The sequence below is a fragment of the Arachis stenosperma genome, chromosome 6 (genome assembly GCF_014773155.1).
Source record: "Arachis stenosperma cultivar V10309 chromosome 6, arast.V10309.gnm1.PFL2, whole genome shotgun sequence".
Lineage (NCBI taxonomy): Eukaryota > Viridiplantae > Streptophyta > Magnoliopsida > Fabales > Fabaceae > Arachis > Arachis stenosperma.
The window spans coordinates 10563719-10585191 of record NC_080382.1 but is presented as its reverse complement, the minus strand read 5'-3'; the positions used below and the strand labels follow the sequence as shown (position 1 = coordinate 10585191).

Sequence of the window (21473 nt, the reverse complement as noted above, 5' to 3'; positions counted from 1 at the left end):
TTATTGAAGGTACTGTCCACTAATTGTCTAGTTTTTCACTTTTCTCTTTTGCATTTTCAATTGCGAAACACTAGATAGTCATATTTTTATTTATTTAGTAGATTCATTTTGTGTTCTTACGTTAAAGTACATATTGTTCTCATTATACTGTTTATTTGGTGATAACATTGTTAGGTCGGTAAAAAAATGTTACGTAGTATTTCTCATATAGTTTAACCTATATCTGCATAAGTTTGAGGAATTTGAATGTATTTTTTGTACATGTTTGAGTGTTTGCATGTTTTGAACTGAGTTCGTGTGTAGTAATCAATAACAACTTTTGGTGTATTTTGTCTGAATTGAGATGCAGTTGGTGTTATTATCCTCTTTTTGTCAACAAAATATTGTTGTAGTGTTTCTAATGTTATTTTGTGCATGTTTGAGTGATTTGTATGTGTTTGAGAGATTTTGTTCATGGATTTGTTATAACTACCCTTAGAAATTTGTTGCAGCGCTTTTGGTGTCATTCTGTACATGTTTAATTGAGTTGCATGTTTTTTTTAACTGACATTTCTGTGATGTAATCAAGAAATAATAGCGATGTATTTGGTTTGTTTTTCGATGTATTTCATGTGAATTGAGGTGCACTTGGTGTTGTTGTCCTCTTTTTGTTATAACTAGGCAACACAATATTGTTGTAGTATTTTTGATATTTTTTTGCATGTTTGAGTGACTTGTATGTGTTTTTGTCCATTTTTGAGGAATTTTGTTCATGGACTTGTTGTAATTAGCCCATATAATTTGTTGTAGTGATTCTGGTATCATTTTGTGCATGTTTGATTAATTTACATGCCTTTTTGAATTGACATTACATGATGCAATCAAGAAATAATAGTGGTGTATTTGGTTTGTATTTCGGTGTATTCTATATGAATTGAGGTGCACATGGTGTTGTTTTTACCTATTAACCTAATTTTTTATTCCTTATAAAAAAATGACAATCAAGAAAGTTGTTGAGAGGAGTACCATAAAAAAGGAAGGATCAAAATATAATGTAAGCATATATATGTTAGAACAACTCAATTTTTTTTGTATAAATATAATTATGTAACATAATTTTCATTTATTTACAAAAAATTCGTGATTTGAGATGTTCCACAAATATCTATTTATGATATATTCTACAACATGAACAATGATAAGAAAGCTATTGTCGAAGAATTGGGATTTGCTGCTATAACGCATATCCCAATCTTGAATGTGCCACATAAACTCCTTAAAGAATCGGCATATTCATTTAATTAAGAATTTTTATACTAGTTGTCTACTGAATTGTCTGTGCAATGTATAGGTAAAACAAACACAGTTTGTATCTTTGAAAATATTCAATCCAAGCTTTTCATATAATTTCTTTGCAAAATTAAACTTCTATGAAACTGTCTGTACTGTATTGAAATCCTGTTAATCTGAATGAATCCAGATTCACAAAAATGCAGAAAAAGAAGAATTATTTTTATAATACACCGAATTGCTACACCGAATACACCAAAAACTATTCAAATAAACATTGAGAATGCTTACAGTTTTTTCTATAAATTTTCATTAGAAGATATAAAAATTTTATAGGTTGAATTTCTACACTTCTTAACTATTGAATTGTCTGTGTACTATATATTTAACATAAACAAATCTCTTGAAAAATTAAAATAACTAATCTTAAAACAAACAGTAATATGGTAAAATGGAACAAAACAAGAAAATATAAAAGTAAACTTCATTTTCATATTAAAAAAATCACACAGAAACTGAAAATACACCAAAAGCATTTCCAAAATAAACCAATTTATAATTTCAAATGTACAGAAACTGGAAACGAAACAGATTCATCAAAATAATAATTCAGATTCAGAACTCCTACATTACATTCAAATTCAAACTATCAACCATGAACAGCAATTTTCACAAACAAAAACAAAATTATTTAACCACAAAATCATAAACTACTAACGAACTACATTAATTAGATTCGAACCACACCTTAGCCACTTGATTCAATTCAAAACAATAATCCAATTCGCACTGGTTCAATTGACAGTCTAAACTTGAAAATACACCAAAAGCATTTCCAAAATAAACCAAATTATACTTCCAAATGCACTGAAACTGGAAACGAAACAGGTTCATCAAAATAATAATTCAGATTTAGAACTCCTACATTACATTCAAATTCAAATCATTAACCATGAACATCAATTTTCACAAACAAAAATAAAATTATTTAATTACAGAATCATAAATTACTAACGAACTACATTAACTAGATTCGAACCACACTTCAACCACTTGATTCGATTCAAAACAATAATCTAATTCGTTTTGGTTCAATTGACAGTCTGAATTCGAATCATTTGTTGTCTTCGAAAATGAAATATATGTTCTTCCACTGCTTGATTTTAAAAAAATTTATCCAAATATTCAAATAAGACAAAAGAGCATTGATCTTGAACGAAGAGAATGTAGAAAACAAAGAGAACACAGAAAGAAAAAGAATGCAGAAAACGCAGAGAAAAAACAGAATGTAAAAAATGCTAAAAATTTTCGAAAAAGAAAATGAAATCCGCATGAAAAAAGCAATTATATATATATATATATATATATATATATATTAGTGCATTAAGTTTGTTAGAAGTAATAATGGTGTGTAGAAATAAATTAAGTTAAAACTACTTAGTTAGACTTGGTTGGTTAAATGATTTAGATATAGAAATTAATCGATAAGAAAAATGGTCATTTCAATTTTTCTGCAAAAATATAATATAAAGAAATGTATTCAATGGTTTTAGTTTAATAAGATTCACATAATGAAACTCACGGCAACGGAGCATTCCTCTTTCATTTTCTTTGGGACATAGAGGATGTCTTTTTCCTTCCTTTCTTTTTCTATTTTTTTTTTTCGGTTGCAACCATAGTTTCGTGCCCTACTTTTATCAATTATTTTTTGTCAAGAAATATCACATTTTATATTCTTACTAGGATATGTATATCAGTATATGTGTTATGTATGAGATGATATATAAAATATTTTTTTTAAATTAAAACACGCAAAATGACTTTTGTTATAAAAATATTTACAAAATTAATTAAACTTAAAATTAACTATTTTTAATATTAAAAACATTAAAATCAATGAGTAATAATTTTTTTTTTCAAAGTATAACAATTACTTATTAATAATAACATATAGTTTGAGATTAAATTAAAATATTAACTCTTGTATTAAAATCGATTTGAGCAAGTACAATTTAACATGAGATAAAATTTATCTTTGAATTACTTTTTTTATTATCATAACAAAAAAATATTATGAAAATATATTTTTGATAAAAATTTGTCTAGAATTATTTAATATTTTAGTATCATATTTGTTAGAAATAAGAGAGTAATCTAAAGAAAGTATTGATTATTATTTAGTGTATTCTCCAATGAATATTGATACAATGTACAAGGATTTATATAGATACTAGAAGAATTAAAGCAATAAAAGCGTAATAACCGACAATAAATATACAGATATACTAAATAAATATAATTGATGCTAATTGATCTAATTGACCCTAATTATACTCTAACGTCTCCCCTCAAACTCAAGTGGAAGCCAAGGATACCATCTTGAGTTTGGACACGAAAGTCCAAAAACGAGTAGGATGATGAGCCTTCGTAAGGATATTAGCAGTCTGATCTAGAGTCCCAACATCTATAAGACAAACAAAATTTATAAGGAGACATTGCTGAACAAAGTGACAATTAATCTCAATGTGTTTGGTACGTTCATGAAAAATATCATTATAGGCAATCTAATTAACACTGTGGTTGTCACAATAAACATCAGTTGGGAACGACTGAGTGGCATCCATGTCTTCAAGAAGCCAACGAATCAATACAACCTCGGCAATGGTGTCAGCGAGAGCACGATATTCAGCTTTGGTGCTTGATCAAGCAGCGAACGTTTACTTTGTGGCTTGCCAAGAAATAAGAGAGTCTCCAAGAAACAAACAATAACCAGTAGTAGAATGACGATCAGTGGGATCACCAGCCCAATCAACATCTAAGTATGCTTGAAGGGTTAAAGATGAATGAGCAAAAAAAATGAAGCCTATGAAACAAAGTGCCTTTGATGTAGCGAAGAATGCGAAGAACTTCAGCATAATGAGTAGTACGAGGAGCTAACAAGAACTGGCTAAGAACATGAAAAGGATAGGTGAAGTCTGGTCATGTGACAGTCAAGTAGACAAGACCTCCATCTAACTAACGATAAAGAGTAGGATTATCCAAAACAGTGCCATCCATAGGAGTAAACCGAACATTAGGCTCAAGAGAAGTAGACTCAGTGTGACTATTTGTAATTCCAACTCGAGCAAGAAGATCAAAAGCATACTTAGCTTGAGAGAGATAGATACCATCATCAGAGGATATGACTTCAAGATCAAGAAAATAACTTAGAGAACCAAGATCTTTCATCTCAAAATGTGGTGAAAGGATGCTTTAAGATTAATGATACCATCAACATCATCTCCAGTAATGAGCATGTCATCAACATACAAAAGTAGAAGAATAACCCCACATTTACTTTTACGAATGAAGAGAGCATTCTCATAAGGGCTGCAAGTGAAACTGAAATTACATATAGTGGTGTTAAACTTTTCAAACCATTTACGAAGAGCTTGATTCAGACTATAAAGTGCCTTACGAAGAAGGCAGACTTTGCTAGAAGAACAAGGATATCCTGCTAGTGGTTTTATATAAACCTTCTTTTTCAAATTCCCATTAAAAAATGCATTCTTCATATTCATCTGACTGAGAGACCATTTTCTGACCGCAACAATGGCAAGGAGAGCACGATCAGAAGTGAGACGAGCAACAAGAGCAAAAAAATTTTTATAATCAATACCATACTTTTGCATACATCCTTGAGCAGTAGAACCATCAAAGTGAGTCTTTATCTTTTATACCCATCTACTATCCACAATTTTTTTTATCAGAAAGAGGATTAACCAAGTCCCAAGTGTGTACTTTTTTTAGTGCTTAGATTTCTTCCTGCATCGCTTGCTTGCCAATTTGGATTGGTGGAGGCTTCTCGGAATGACTTAAGTTCATGGTGATGAAGAATAGTAGAAAAACAATGATAATCAAGAAGATGAGGATCTGGATTTCTTACTCTAGAAGAATGAGGGGAGGGAGGAGGCAAAACAGCAGGAGCAAGATCATCGTCTAGTCTGAAATCATTGGGAGGTGGAGATGGCAAAAAAGTGAGAGGCTCGAGAGGTTCACTTGATCAGAACCTGTATTATCATCACTAGAAAAAAGATCAACATTGGGGTTAGTGAAAAATGGTAACTGAGTAGAGGGAATAGACTCAAATGAGGAGAAACTAGAGAACATGTGATGCTCCCACAATACAACATTCTGAGATATATGAATACATTGAGAGATAGGATCCCAATAACGATTATCTTTGTGTTTAGTGTCATAACCAAGGAAACAACACATGGGAGCCCGTGGTTCAAGTTTATTATGTTCATGAAGCTAAAAAAAATAGACACAACCAAAAGCTGGAAAAGAGCTGTAATCTGAAGAAGTATGATGAAGACGCTCAAAAGGAGTAATGTTACCAAGAACAAAAGAAGGAAGTCTATTGATAATATATATGGACAACAGTGAGAACAATTTTACCCCAAGTATGCTCAGGATACGAAGAAGAAATAAGCATTGCACGAACAGAGTCAAGAATGTGACAGTATTTGTGTTCAATCCTTCCATTTTTGTTGAGATGTACTAGGGCAAGAAAACTCATATAAGTACTCTATTCAGCAAAAAAATTTAAAAGTTTAGAGTCATGGTATTCCATAACATTATCGCATCGAAAAACTTTAATGACCTAGAAAAACTGAATTTTAATCATAGTGGCAAAGTTAATATAAATCTGAGGCAGCTCATGGCAATTAGTCATCAAATAAACCTAAGTAAAACATGAATAATCATCTATAAATACTATAAAGTATCGAACCCCTCCCGTAGAAATGATAGGAGCGGGGCCCCAAACATTAGAGTAGAAATATCAAAAGGAGAGCAAGTAAAAGATGAATTATTATAAAAAGATAAGGCTGGTTGTTTTACAATTTGATAATAAATGCAATCAAAAGACTCATTAACTTGACCTAAAACACCTTTAGACACAAGAGGACGCAATTTTTCTAAGGAGTTGTGGACAAGACGGTTATGCCACAAGTGAAGGGTAGATAGAGAAAAAATAACATAGAGATTTGACGTAAAAGGAACATGAAGATTCTCGAGTTCAAACAATCTTCCGACATTACATCCAGTCATGATGATCTGTCCCGTCCGATCCTACACATGACAACCAGAAATAGAAAAATTGACATCAAAACTGATATTAAAGTTTAATTTTGGAATAAAATAAGTATCAATGAGATGAAGATTTGACAATGAAATAAAACCCTTATGTGTCGCATGCAAGAGGGAATCATCAATAGTGTTGACAGAAAGTGCATTTGTAGTGATAGATAAAGACAAAAAAGGATGACATAAAGGAGACATGTGATTAAAGCAACCAGAATCAAAATATCATTTATAGTTACTTGGAGGAGTGGAAAGAGCAGCAGAGGTATTACCAGAAAAGGAGAGAAGTTGCTTAAGAAAAGACTCGATGTCGGATGGAGAGACAGAAGGTGGATTGAGCGAAGCATAGTTGTTGGATTCATTAGCAGCAGCAGTAACAGTAGAAGCAGGCACCGTCTTAGAGTAGTTGGAACGAGAATGGTACTTGTTCTGATCTGAATGTTGTGGGTGAGTAGGGCAGGTAGTAATCAAGTGTCCCAAGAGCTTGCAATAATGGCAGAACAATTTTGGACATTTGGAGCCAATGTGACTTTTATGTTTGCATTTTTTACATTTAATAGAAGGACATCCTTTGAAGAGGTGTCCAGAACGGTTATAGTTTTGATAAAATTTGCCTTTTCTGTCAACCTAATGAACATAGTTAGAGCCATTAAGAATAACATGAATAGGTTGAAAAACATCCGATTTTTTCATAATAACAGATGCAAATATGAAAGAGAGGAAAGAAAACTGCAAAATCAGAACAAAAGTCAAGAAAACGGAGGACAAAATTGAAAAGAGCTCACCAAAACCCTTAGGATAGACCCACTATCTGCCACATCAGCAGATGAATGACATGTGGCGATGTCTGTACGGATGGAGAAGACATGTCAGCGATGACTTAGCGTGCGGGTCGAACGAGCGGGTCGAGCCGGGCGACACGTAGGTCGGTGGGAGTGATAAACGAAATTTAGCATGCCGATTTAGAATTCAATGATGAATATGATCGTGAGTATAGTCTAATCGACACTTAAACTTCGCACCAAACAATCCTACAATCTATAACCGAGAGTACTAGTCTCCCGAGTCGTCCTCCCTTGGAATTGCTAAAGTATGCATCTTATCGATTAGAAAGCCTTGTTATAATTTCTTGAAGGTTTAGCAAAATAATAGGAAACAAACAATCAATCCTTGAAAGACTTGGCTTAGGGTTGGTATTAGAAACTCTATCCTTATAGTTCCTTCAATGATGACAACAATTAGGCCTTGCTTCATTTAGTTAACCCCTAGGCATAGAGAAAAGTCAAATGAGAGTAATCAACTTGAGTCACAAGTCCTAGCTTCACCTTATGGAAATCTAGCTTTAGTGCACTCTAAGTCAATTAGCAATCCCTAATTCCAAATCAACAATTGCCACAACTATTCAACTTCTTCTAATGACCCAAACCCTATGCCAAGTAAGAAATTTCTACTCCATAACTAGTGTTGACATTTTATCAAACATTTGATGAGCAAGAATGAAAGCCATAGTAAAAATGAGAAGAAAATAGAATTAAAAGTATTGCAACACAAGGAACTAACAACAATTATCAAAGAACAACAATGAAAATCAAATTCTCAAGGAATTGATAAAATCCAAAACTACAAAGTTGAATCCTAGATCTATGAGAATTGAGCAATTACAAGTACTACTTGAGATTGGAGAAGAAGATCTATGACATGAACAAGTGAATTGAGAATTGCAATGGATCTCACCAAAGAGTGATTGAAAATTCAAAAATTGGATGAAGATGAACCCTAGTGAGAGCTTTGAAATCTCTCTCTTCTTCTCCAAGAGTGTAACTAACTATCTTCCAAAAATATCTAAAATCTAGAAAATGAGCTAAAAGTCCCTTAACCCTTGTTCCTTTGGTCTTCTTAAGCTTTTCCCGCCAAGGCACTTCCCCAAAATGGGATTCCCAACTGCCTCCACGCCCAAGTCACGTGGCTCTTAAAAAATCACATTCGAACATCGGCGCGCACGCGCAATGTACGCGTGCGCGCCACCGAAGCATCTTGTAATGTGCGCGGAGGCGTGATGTACGCGTGCGCGCCACTGAAGATCATGGCCTAGCCGCTATGCAAGCCGGCTCGTGGCTTCGACTTCTAGCTGCTCAATCCACGCGGACGCGTCAAGTGCGTGCACGCGCCCATGCTGAAATTTCCAAAGCTCAATTCTCATGCTCCCTTCCTTTGCACCCGTCCTCCTTCTCTCTTCCGGTCCATCCCTGCCCTATATTATGAAACCACTTAACACACCGGTCATGGCATCGAATGGCACCAAGAGAAGATTAGAAATGTATCTAGTTTAGTGCAAAATAAGCATGTTTTCATCCATGAGGCAAAATTAGGAAAGGAACACAAAGTCTTGTATTTTCATATAGAAAGCGTGTGAAATCATTGATAAAACCCCTGAAATTGACACAAGATAAACCCTCAAAATGGGGTTTATCAGGGAGTCGCCGATGCTTCGACACATGTAGAGATCTGAACTGTTGATCGTTGTCGTAGATCTAACGATGCTGGTAGCGTCTGGAGAGAGGAAAAACAAGGAAGTGGATAACGACCTTGAGGCAGCGTGTCTAGTGGTTTTCGACGACAAGTCTAGACTCGTTGAACTCGTAATGACGAGACGAAAACGTTGGTAAGGGCGGTGACGAACCAAAACATCGGGAAATGATCGAAAAACAAGGGTAAAGAACACTGTCAGAAGAAAAACAAAAGGGACTATAAACTAATTTCCATGGAGAAAAAAAAACCTATGGTCTTGATACTATGTCAGAAACAAGAGAGTAATATGAAGAAAGTATTGGCTATTATTCAATGTATATTCTCCAATGATACAATATACAAAGGTTTATATAGATGCTGGAAACAAAGCAATAAAAGCGTAATAACCAATAATAAATATATAGATATACTAAATAAAAATAATTGATGTTAATTGTTTTAATTGATCCTAATTATACTCTAACAATATTCATTATTGAATCAAAGTAATATGACCAACGTTGTTACCTGTTGAAACTTACAAACATATTTTGACTATTCTTGAGTTAAAGTATCTGTATATATACCTAGAAACTGTTTCATGTCTTTTTGTTAGTTTGAACACCTACCAAAATTGTTAAAGATAAAATGAATATATAATTGAATGCACAATATCTTGTCACAATGATGACATACTTATTGGTCCAAAATAATTCATAATATTTTTTCCTATTTCAATATAGATAATAAAAATTTTACTAAGAGAAAATATGATATAATTTATACTTACTCTTGATGCATAAACAACATTATATATAATTACTCATAATTCCTATAAAAAGAGAGGTAAGCAAAAAAAAAAAAAGACACACATCAACCTTCATCGATGTTATTTCATCACTTAATTTTTCAAATTAGAAATGAAATTAAATAAGTAAGAAATATAATCTAAACATTAAGAAAACTCAATATGGGAAGAGTTATGATAAATTAACTTATATGTAATAAAAATGATAAAATTTATAATAAAAATGATAAAAATTTAAATAAATAGGAGCAAAATAAAAGAAATAGAAGAAATAAAGTACAATAACGAATGATAATGTTTTATAGTTTATAAAAAAACAAAGAGTAAAAATAATACATTATAGAAAGAAAAAAAGTATTACCAAATAGAAGAGCAATTGGTAAAAAAATGAAATTTTCTTCTAGTGTATATATATATATATATATATATATATATATATATATATATATATATATATATATATATATATATATATATATATATATATATATATTTTATAATAAATAAGTTATGAAATACAGAAATAGGTAAAATAAAAAAGAAAAGAATGAAATTGTGTTTTTTTTAATAAATTGAAGAAATATTCATAATTATATAATTGATGGTGTACATATAACTATTAGACAATAAATTATAAAAAAATATTAATAGAAATATTAGATTTGATATTAAAATAAAAAAAGAAGTATAAATAATGAATAAAAATCTGAAATCTAAAATCAAAATATTTAATATCAAGGAAAGAATTAAAGAGAAATTTTTGCTAAACAACAACTCAAATATTAGTGTGATAATAAATTGAATCACATAACATATATTTAAATTAGTTAAATTAAATAATTGATATAATAAATTAACTATAATTGTTTGGATCAATAAAGTAAGTTGAATAAATATAAAATATCTTATAATTGTTTGGATCAATAAAGTAAGTTGAATAAATATAAAATATCTTATAAATATACCATATAAAAATTATAGCACTTTAAAAACTATTAATAAAAATACATAAGACAAGAACATAAAAATTAAAATAAAATAAAATTATTTATTTCGGTTAAATAAAATAATTATAATTTATTAGTTATACTTGTTGTGATCAAATAAAATATTAAATAATTTAATATTTATCTCAATAGAATTAAATAAATAATTAATTATAATACTTTTAAAAATAATTAATTAAAATACATAAGACAAAAAATTAATAAAAAATAAAATAAAATTAACTTATTTATTTCGGTCAAAGTAAATAAATAATATAATTAATTAGTTATAATTAATGTGATCAAATAAAATATTAAATACTTTGATATTTATCTCAATCAAATTAAATAAATAATTAATTAATTAACGTATTTAAATGAATCAAATAATATCAAAAAACACATTAAAAAATATACCACGTCAGCTATGCTATTAATTGAAAAAATTTAATTTTAATAATATATAATAAATAAATAAATTTTATATAAAATTTAAGAGAATTTATTTTTCTTAAATTGATGTCCATTCTTAGTTTTATTGTCATCTATATTTTGATTTTTGAGTTTCAACTATTATCATTATTATGAAAAAAATTACTCATAACTATCACTAACAAGGTTTAGGCTCAGTTTGGATAAACAATTTAATTAAGTTATTTTTAAAAAAATAGTTTAAACAATAAATGACTATATTAAAAGTAACTTATAAATAAATTATTTTGTATTTGAGTTTTTAGTTTTAAAAGTACTTATTTTATGGAAATGTGATAAAAAATAGTAGTATTATGAGAGAAGTCATTTTTTTTACTTCTCTGTAAATTCCTAAATAGTTGCTTAAAAAATTACAATTTGATTTTAAAAATTGCACTAGATATTAATGCTACTACTTTTCATAAGTTAAAAATTCAAAAAAGTTACTTTTAAAAGTTCTCAAACGACCCTTAATTACTAAAAAGATCATTTATATAAATTATTAAAAAAGATCTATTTAATAAAGATCGAAGGATAAGGACTAAATTGGTCCTCTATATTTGGGCGTAATTCTGTTTTAATCCTTAAGATTTAAAGTGTCCTATTTGAATCCAAAAAAGTTTCATTTAACATCAATTTAGTCTCACAGTGAGGTCAAAGTTAAATAATTAATGGAATGTCCTACATAATAACAGTACAAGAACAAAATCAATAATCTGGAGAACAAGTACAAGCTCTATAGGCACAAAATCAACGGTTGATACATCAATACATTTATTTATCATTCTCTTTAGTTCTATAGAAAATATTTTATTTATATTATAAGAAAAATAATAAATAAATGTATTGATGCATCCACGGTTGATTTTGTGCCTCTGGAGCTTGTACTTGTCTCTCGATTATCAATTTTGTTCTTGTATAGTTGTTATGTAGGATATTCCGTTAATTATTTAACTTGGACCTCACTATAGGACTAAATTAATGTTAAATAAATTTTTTTTGGATTCAAATTAGACACTAAAAATCTTAAAGACTAAAACAGAATTACGTCCAAATATAGAGGACTAATTTAATACTTTACCCAAATTTTTATTATAGATAAACAATAATGGTGTTTGCTACAGTACGATGATAAATTAATACGTACCGATACGTTTAAAACGTGGACAAATAACAATAAACCATGTGGAATTTATTTTCCACGTCAGTATTTAGTTTTTTCTTTTTTAAATATATAATATATCACTACTTTTACTAAAACACCCTTTTAATTAAATAAAAATAAAAAATATTTATTTATTTAATTTTATAAAAAGACTTAAACATTCTTTCTTTATTTGAGTAGACAAAAATATCCTTTTAAATTAATCAAATTTTAAAATTCAATTAATTCTAATTTTATAGTTTCAAATGATTGAAACAACAAAACAAAAAATCAAAATTGTTCTTCATCTTTATTAAACATATTAAAAAAATAAAAAACTAAAATTGTTCTTCATGTCCATTCAGAAATCTTCTCGTTGAGGCCTCTGTCTGAAGGTTTCGTCTTCTTCATCTTCTTCTCTCCTCTTCCTATCTGCTGAGATGCCCTAGCCAATTACCCAACCCAGCAACCTTAGCTCCACACAACGCTAAACGCGAACCCATCCCTCCCATCACCCTCGAGCTCCTCCTTCCTCTCTCCGTCATCGATCTCACTACCTCACCTCCGTCCATCTCCCGACGCCGTCGCCGAAACGAGCTTCGAAGCCACCGTCGTTATCGTGCAGCTCTGTTCCACCATCGTGCAGCTACTGTTTCAGCTTTGAAAGCATCGTCGTGCAGCTCGGTTCCATCGTCGCCGGGGTCGCCTCCTTTTTCCGTCGAGCAGCTCTGTTCCATCGTCGCCGGCGCTATCTCTGTTCCTTTTTCCTTCACGTGGAACACACTCATAAGAGCATATGCTAGAACCGCAGATCAAAAACACAAGTCCATGGAACTTTACCAGCAATGTTAATGATGGAACGAGAACAACAAAGTGCAGCGGTTATTCCTGATAATTACACATACCGTTTTGTATTAAAGGCATGTGCTTACTTGTTCTCTCTTTCTGAAGGGAAACAGGTGAATGCTCATGTATTGAAACTTGGGTTTGAATCGGATACTCATATTTGTAACAGTTTGATTCATTTTTATGCAACTTGTGGGTTTCTAGACTTGGCACACAAGGTGTTCGAGAAAATGTCCGAGAGAAGTGAGGTTTCATGGAACATCATGATTGACTCTTATGCAAGTGCTGGTGAGTATGACACTGCATTGAGAATGTTCTGTGAGATGCAGAGGATTCATGATCCTGACGGTTACACCATGCAAAGTGTGATTAGTTCCTGTACTGGATTGGGTGCTTTGTCTTTGGGTTTGTGGGCTCATGCCTATATCTTGAAAAGCAGTGACAAGAACATGATTGATGATGTTTTGGTTAACACTAGCTTGTGTGATTCCTTTAAGTAAACAAATTATATGACTCCTAAACGATTCTTAGGTTAACATACTTGTGGATGCTTCAGTATGCCAGATTTGTTACTAGGTCTATGCAATTCTCAAAACATTTTTTTCTTAACCTTTTGGCCTGTTCTTGGTTTGATTGATGTCTTAAACTTCTAATGACATTGTTGCAGAATGATCCTAAAGTCCTTAATTATTAACCAAGCTCTGAATGCTATCTAAAATACACCAACCAAAATATCTATAAATTGTTTTAAATTGATATAACTGATGTGAGTATGTGACGAATAAGCATTGCAAGTAAGACAAGTGTAACTAATATGTTCTAAATTCATGAACTCTTGGCTTCACTTGGGCCATTGTCATATTTAATTGAACACATAAAGCTTCTCTCTCTGGCTCTCTGATTTTGTCTCTTCTGTTTCTGTGGCAGGATATTATATGACAAGCGATATAATCTCTTCCATTATCCAGTCTCAGACGAAGATGCTCCTAACTATCACTCAATTATCCAGAACCCGATGGACACGGTAACCATGTTACAGCGTGTTGATAATGGCTGGCATATTACACGTTCTGCATTCCTGCAGGACATTGATCTTATTGTTTCCATTGCAAAGGTATGCATCCTGTGGCCTTTAACTTGGCTGGGTCCTATCCAATGTCCATTCTTGTGATGTGACATAGTTAAAAATGATTGAGAGTGCTTTATTATATGATATTTTGGTTAACAAAGTTAAATTTCTTGCCACTTTCTCATATAACTCAAGCTGTTTCATGAGTTGTAAAGGTTCTTTAAATGATTAAGGCTCAAATATTTATTTATCATCACATCACTTGTACTGGTTTAGGCTTATAAACAATGCTTGCCTGTTTCCTTGCATATTAAGAATCTCAAACTTATTTTTTAGCCAAAATATACATATATTAAGGCACTAATTTTTTGTACTAGAATCTCATTGACAACATCAAATATGAGTTTTCTTTGCATTTCTTCAAGATTATTTATCCTAAGAATCTTCCCAGCATTGTGCTTCATATTGAACTGCAGCTTGTTTGTCTTCAATAGTTCAAGTGCAAAGAACAACTTTGGGTTTATCAGGTGACCTGGTGAATGAACTGCCTGGATTAAGCTGGGGCTACTGAGCAGCCCTGATGCGAGCAATATTTCTGCTATGTATTTACGGTCAGAATCTTTTCTCTCTCTGCAATTGGTGAATTTCTCGCCATTATCGTCATTTTGCCAAAGAACTTTATCCAAATTCTGAGTTTGAAGGTCATCATCACTGGTTCCATTGCTGAAGTTGGCCTTTGTGTTATTGAATGAAAGAGGAAGGTCCAATGCATGCCCTATGTTATCAGGAGTGGCTAAAGCTTCATCTGTAGAAATATAAATATGAAAGAGTTAAAATGTAATCCAAACTCCTTTCCTATAGATGATTTTATGTGAATATCACAAAAACTTAAGTGTAGAATATACCTAAATCTTTTGAGATTTCTGTCTTCTTTTTGATTGGAGAAGGTGGGTCTTCACTGTAAAATTGCAGATCAAGAACAGAAACTGGACTTTGTTGTTCTGAAGTAACTGTTATCATGGCCATAGCACTTTCCTTGCTTAGCTCCTTTGTAGCAGTCTGATCAATGAAAGAATATTAAACCTAGTACTTTATGCTTATGGGCAACCATTGTATAATGGGAGGAAGAAATACTTACATTTTGATTCATGTGAGTCACCTGTTGAATGGAAATGTTGTTGTTGCTTTCAGAATGATCAGCTTGGGTGCCCTCTATGTCACGGTGAGAATCCATGCTTCTGTTGCTGTCAACATTGGAGGAAATAACATCAACTTGATGCTTAAAGTTCCTCTTTTGACACCGGATCTTGCTGAAGCCTTCATTTCTTTGCTGCAAGGTACAAACTTTTTGCTTTAGGGGTGGAACTTAGGGACAATGACTCTGATGATTGCTTGTGTTGTCTTCTTTTACTTTTGGACTCTGATGATTGGTTTGTAGGTGAATGCTTCTCAAAACCAAACTTATTTTGTACTCTTGGGCTTCTAGTCTCTGCTGTATGGCTGGAGTTATTGGTGTCCTCTCCATTGATGACCTGAGGGACTTTTGAGGCTTGCATTAATTTTGAAGTTTTCTTCGTGTTACTCTTATCTGCAGAATGGAAGCGTTGACTAAAAGGATTTGTTGAACTGGTTCCTTTTGCTGTTTGACTTTCAATATTGTCAAGCAATCTTCCATCTTTGGGATCATTGGTAGAAAACTTGATGTGGCCTGATTTGCCATTAGTCATTTCTTTGGTGACAATGCCTCTGCTATTGACAGATTTAGGCAACTTCAAAGGGGTTATCCTTGGTCTTGTGCAACAAGGTACCAAGTATGTTAGCAAAGTGTCAATTTTGCAGTTATCAACATCGATTACAAGGATGTAAGCCATGTTCTCTATAAATGTGGCCATGTTACTCTGCCATCTCCATAAATCACATAGATAGTGTTCTCTAGAGGAGACAGGTAGAGATACAAAGATCTGCCAGAGTTATAGGTAAGTTCATATTTTTGTTAAATGATTCTAGGATTAGACCCATTGAAGCATTATAGTTGGTATTTCTTTTTGGGAAAAAGGCCTAATAGTAATATGTCTCTTCCCAATAACAGTTACTATTGTAGGATTTTAAGAAAATAGAGAAAACAGTGAAAATAATAAAAAACCGATTTTTGTTTTCACAGCCTGTTTTTCCTTTTAATTTCTGAAATTTTGAAAACAGAAAACACTTGAAATGAAAAGCAAACTAAATGCACCCTAAGATTTTATTTTTGTCGTTTAGTTTTTTCTTCGCAAATCTTGAGAATATAATATATGGAAAATAGAAAATAAAAGATGGAAACTATGTTGTTTCACATTGTTATTGCATTTTCTTGTTGCAAACTACACTTCCCTATTAAAAAAATGGTGAATGTGTGTTCTTGTATCGGGGTTATGCTTATCTACCAGCTGGAATATGCATGTCAACAATGGGGAGGCATGTTTCATATGAACAAGCCATAGCATGGAAAGTGCTTGCTGCAGAAGACAACACTGTTCATTGCTTAGCTTTCTCTTTTATAAATTGGTCATTTGTATGATAATGGATCCAATTTGGTGTTTCCCACTTTGAACATTAAAAAAGAATTGAAAGGGGGCAAATATGGAAGTTCCAAATTTTTGTTCATATACAGTAACTCACAGGATCAAGTTTGCATTTAATTCGATTTCATTTATTTCTTATTGTAGTGCAGAGACCAAATTATGTTGTAAATTTTCTTTAGTGCTTTTCTGATAGTTTAAGGAATTTCACGTTTTTCTGACAACTTAGTATTATAATTCATGGCTGATGACTACTAATGTTAGTATCATATGTTTTTGTGACCAACCACTTACCCCCTTTTTTTTTAATTTTCAAATAGATTATTTTTTGGGGTGGGGGAATAAACTTTTTCAAGGTAAAAGAGGTTACAGAATATAAAATTTAGAAACAGAATATTATTGAATACAGAATGTGAATTCAACAAAAATGATATTACATTAGCTTTCTAAACGTGTGTAATTCAAAACTACTCTAGCATAGTAAATTCAACAAAAAAAAGGATGAATTCATTATTCACTTGTCCTATTCAAAAGTGAGAAGACAATTATTTTAGCTCAATATACAGCAACAAACCATCATATTTACAAGTTTTGACCTACCCCATGTACATTCACAAGAAGGCAAAGTGTGTCTCTGTTTATTTTACCACTAACAGCCCTGAATGAAGAAATGAACCAAAAGTTAGTTTCTCCTTTTAGAATAAATATTAAAAGATAACAACAAACATAAAACCATGTGAAACAAAATATCAGAATCAGAAAATTTACACCCTTATGTGATTCACTAATAAAAGAAAGAGGAGAGAAAATTTATAACAGAAAAACTTGCAACACAACCTTAGAAAAGACATATAGTATGGAGCCAAGTCTCCCCCATCAAGTTCATACGGATGCAAAATAATGCTATTAATATAACCATTGCTGAAACAATAGTCTGCAAGATACAAAGTCAGCACAGCATATTGGATTAAGTACCAGTATGAAGCCTAAGACATACCAGTAGATAATATAAAAGTACCAACAGACCATCTGGATTCTGTGTACCATATTTGACAACATTTCCGCATAGCATAAGATCTCGTGCATCACACTATTGATGGGTCTAAAGATCTTCAATTAAAAAAATTAAAGTTTTCAACTCAAATAACTATTTCATGCCTAACAATGTATGAAAAATAGGTAAAACTCTAAAGTCTAATGACCTTAGCCTGAAACATCAAGAAATACTAACAGTCTTACAAATTGCATGTTCATTATCCATGTTTTGAATCATTATGCTGAGATACTGAAGTAATGGTGCCTCAATTCTTGAATTTTCACTGATATCAAGCATTCGAACGAATTCCGCAACCACTTGGCGATCCATGAAACATCTGAACCATTTAATCAAATACAAAATTCAAAATTTTCAAGATAATACTAACAAGATCATAAGCAACGAGATTTTCCCAACAAGATCTTACTCAAGAATGGATGGATCATGTTTATCACCATAAGTAATTATCTCCACAACAGACTGCAATAAATCCAGCACTAATTCCTGCATAAAACAGCATGCATAATCACAAGATGCTTTTTGTTCAACGAAAACAAAATACCACAATGCGAATAAAATTGACTTGTGTTACCCTGTTACGCATGTTCACAACTTTGATCTGCTTCAGTTCATCAATTACGGATCTGTAACCGGAAAATCATCAACAGCAATATTTATAATAAACAAGTTAAAGTTCCGTAAACAACAAAAGCCTCATAAGGCACTACAGAAACTTAATTTTCACAGCAAACTTCACGAAAAGATCAGGTCGCTACCAAAGAGAAAGATCATCAAAAATCTCAAAATAGACTCTTTAATCCTGTATAATAGCATTAATAAAAACAAGTTCTAATTCCGGTAACAAGAGTCCCATAAAGCACCAATGAAACTCAATTTATACAATCAAATTCATGAATAATCAAGTCACTACCTAAGAAGACCATCAGAATCTCATATCAAACCTTATCAAAGCAAATCCAGGACAATGTAATATATAAGAAACAAGTTCAAGCTCTGGAAAGTGGAAACAACTAAAGCCCTGTAATGCACAACAGAAACTCAATTTTCACTCTAAAACGCACAAGTGAACAACCAAGTCACAACTACACTACTAAAGGATCAGCAAAATATCGAAACGAACCTTAGCAAATCCATAACAATATCATTGATAAGAAATAAGTTCGAGGGATATGATGCATGGCTTCGGGTACATACTGACCGTCGAAGTCTAAGGTTTTTTTCTTGGTTGAGCTTCTGCTCTCTGAACTCGAAGGAAGGAAACTGGAATGGAGATGGATTTTTCTACTGAGTAGTCTGAGAAGAGGGGGGCAGAATCGTGACGGAGACAGAGGCCAGGCGACGAACACAACTCAGAAGACGGTGGTGGGTTGGAAGAATCTGCGACGACCATTTAGCCACTGGAATGAAAACTTTTGCTTTGGATACTTGTAATAAGTAGCCCTTGTCAGATGGTATAACTGAAAAAGGAATAGTAACTTGAGCAATAGGTTCTTGGTAGGAACTCGCGTCAACAACTTCTGTAAATCCAAAAGCTTTTGCTGTGGCAACAACAAACACAATAACAAATAATGAACCAAGGATTGTGCTAGGTGAAAAAACAATATTCAGATCGATTTCAGGACTGATTTTGGCACCTTTTTCACACTTATGTGGATTCTTATCCACGCCAATTATTCGAGATGCTCCCCTTAGTTTTGCACCTTGTGCAACCTAATTAAAGGAGAATTCATAAATTATCTTGTAGTTTGGAAATGATAATTAGTAATCAATTGAGAACTGAAAAGTTAAGATAGACAGAGTTGTTCGCTGCACTTACAGAAAGGCCAACAGTTCCGAGACCAAATATCACCCCAGTTGATCCTTTTGTCACATTAGCAACATTCCATGCTGCGCCTAGACCTTCCATGAGTGACATAATCAATCAGAAACCAAGAATTTATCAATGGAATTAAGAGTTATGAATTCATCGAAGCAAGGCAGCAACTAGAGTTTAGTGGGCACTCTAATATTACTTTTAGATCAAGACTATACTCTAAGAAAATGCATGAAATGCCACATATAAGAACCATTCCCAACCCAAGAAAAATGTGAACTTCTAAGTGTAAGTTAAGCAATCATTATTTCAGGCATTCAATAAGCCCAACAACACATGAAGTCAGTATTTTGTATTAACAACTTCTGAAGAGGCAGCAGCTATGTATGAGCGTGAGAATCCATCAACCCAGTTAAATAGTTTCCAGTAAGTATCAGAACAAGAAAATTACAAATACAAGAAATAGAAAGCCTAAGATCATTATGAAACTATACTTACTTTTAAATCATGTGAAAGTTTTAAATTTTCTTCAAGATCGTTTTTTTCTTTTGGCCAACTCATTAGATGCAGCTGTGATGGCTTCATTTTGCTTGTCATTGACTGCCTAATAAACAAAAAATATGTGAATTTGGGAATTGTAGTTCAACAAACTGCTGAAAGATAACCATAAATAACAAAGACATCAATAGTGATTTACTGAGTGAAACATAATAGATTAGTGAAAGACACACATATGAGCTGAGTAACTTTACCTTTTTTCCCTGATCAGGCAGCATATTCAAAACTGAGCATAAATGAACTTTTAATTATTTAAACAAAAGCTGCATCAACCAGCCCCTTCTCTCGGGTATAATCCAAATCACTCGAACTCCCACTTCCACTTCAAAATCCCAGAAAAAAGGGAAAACCCCACTTGCACTAGAACTCCCACATCAAGAGGGAATGATCAAAATGCAAAGAAATATCCCTCAGAGCTAATAAATAAATAAGATAAAATATAAGCACATGAATCCAAAAATTGCAATTAACATGAGAAAAGCATGGATTGCATGTACAGAGGCAGCATCAAACTTAATTTCACAAGTACAGTTCAGCAGGGCAGCAGGTAGAATCAGGTCACATGAAACAGAAACAGCACAGTAATGATCACACCAACATCATTCAGCAAACAAGCAGTATTAAGCCATGTTGGATAATCAAGAAAGGAGCAATTATCAGGCCTAGAATCCTCTAACCACAACCTAGCTACCTAACAGCATATATATCTATCTATCCTAACAAACAGAATTAATCAGCAATCTAACTAAAAATAACAACAGAATTAATAAAAGAAAGTAAAGAAATAGAGCAGGAAGCAGGGATGAGGCAGGGACCTGGAATGTAGTAGAGACAGACTGGGAAATGGAAAGGGGAAGAAGAGCAGAAGTAGTGCCGCCCAGAGTTGGTGGTGGCCGGCTGAGCTCGCGGCGGCGCATAGAGCGGCGCGAACGGCGGAACGATGCAGAGCAGAGAGATTCAGCTTCTCTCTGTGGCAGTGACGAGAGCTGGGGGGGCAGAAGCGTTCGAAGGGAAGAGGAGAGGCGAGAAGAGAAGAGGGAAGGTAAGAATGGTGGTCAGCTTGCCGGACGGTGGGTCGCCGGACGGTGGGTCGCCGAAAGAGAGGAGCGGTGAGAAGAGGGATGAAAAATAGGTAGAGAGGGAGGTGACTAATTTAGGGTTCAGCAGCTTCGTTTAGTTTAGTTTAGCCTTTCCTTCTTTTTTCTTCTTTTCTTTTTTTTTTTTAAAGAGAAACGCAGTTTAGGAGTATTACTTTCAAA

The 21473-nt window shown here is 32.7% G+C and overlaps 2 protein-coding genes across 2 annotated transcripts; one reads left to right on the top strand and one right to left on the bottom strand.

Annotated features, from left to right (window-relative positions):
• Positions 1-13158: 13158 nt before the first annotated feature.
• LOC130933646 (pentatricopeptide repeat-containing protein At1g59720, chloroplastic/mitochondrial-like) lies at positions 13159-14434 on the top strand. Its single transcript, XM_057863270.1, has 3 exons — positions 13159-13655; positions 14087-14273; positions 14390-14434. The coding sequence occupies exons 1-3, from the start codon at positions 13159-13161 to the stop codon at positions 14432-14434; spliced, it is 729 nt and encodes a 242-aa protein (XP_057719253.1).
• Positions 14015-18119, bottom strand: LOC130933645 (protein LONGIFOLIA 1-like). Its single transcript, XM_057863269.1, has 8 exons — positions 18018-18119; positions 17813-17876; positions 17624-17720; positions 17387-17444; positions 15701-16189; positions 15367-15558; positions 15134-15287; positions 14015-15033 (listed from the first exon to the last, which is right to left on the bottom strand). The coding sequence occupies exons 1-8, from the start codon at positions 18117-18119 to the stop codon at positions 14561-14563; spliced, it is 1629 nt and encodes a 542-aa protein (XP_057719252.1). The 3' UTR covers positions 14015-14560.
• Between the last annotated feature and the right edge of the window lie 3354 nt (positions 18120-21473).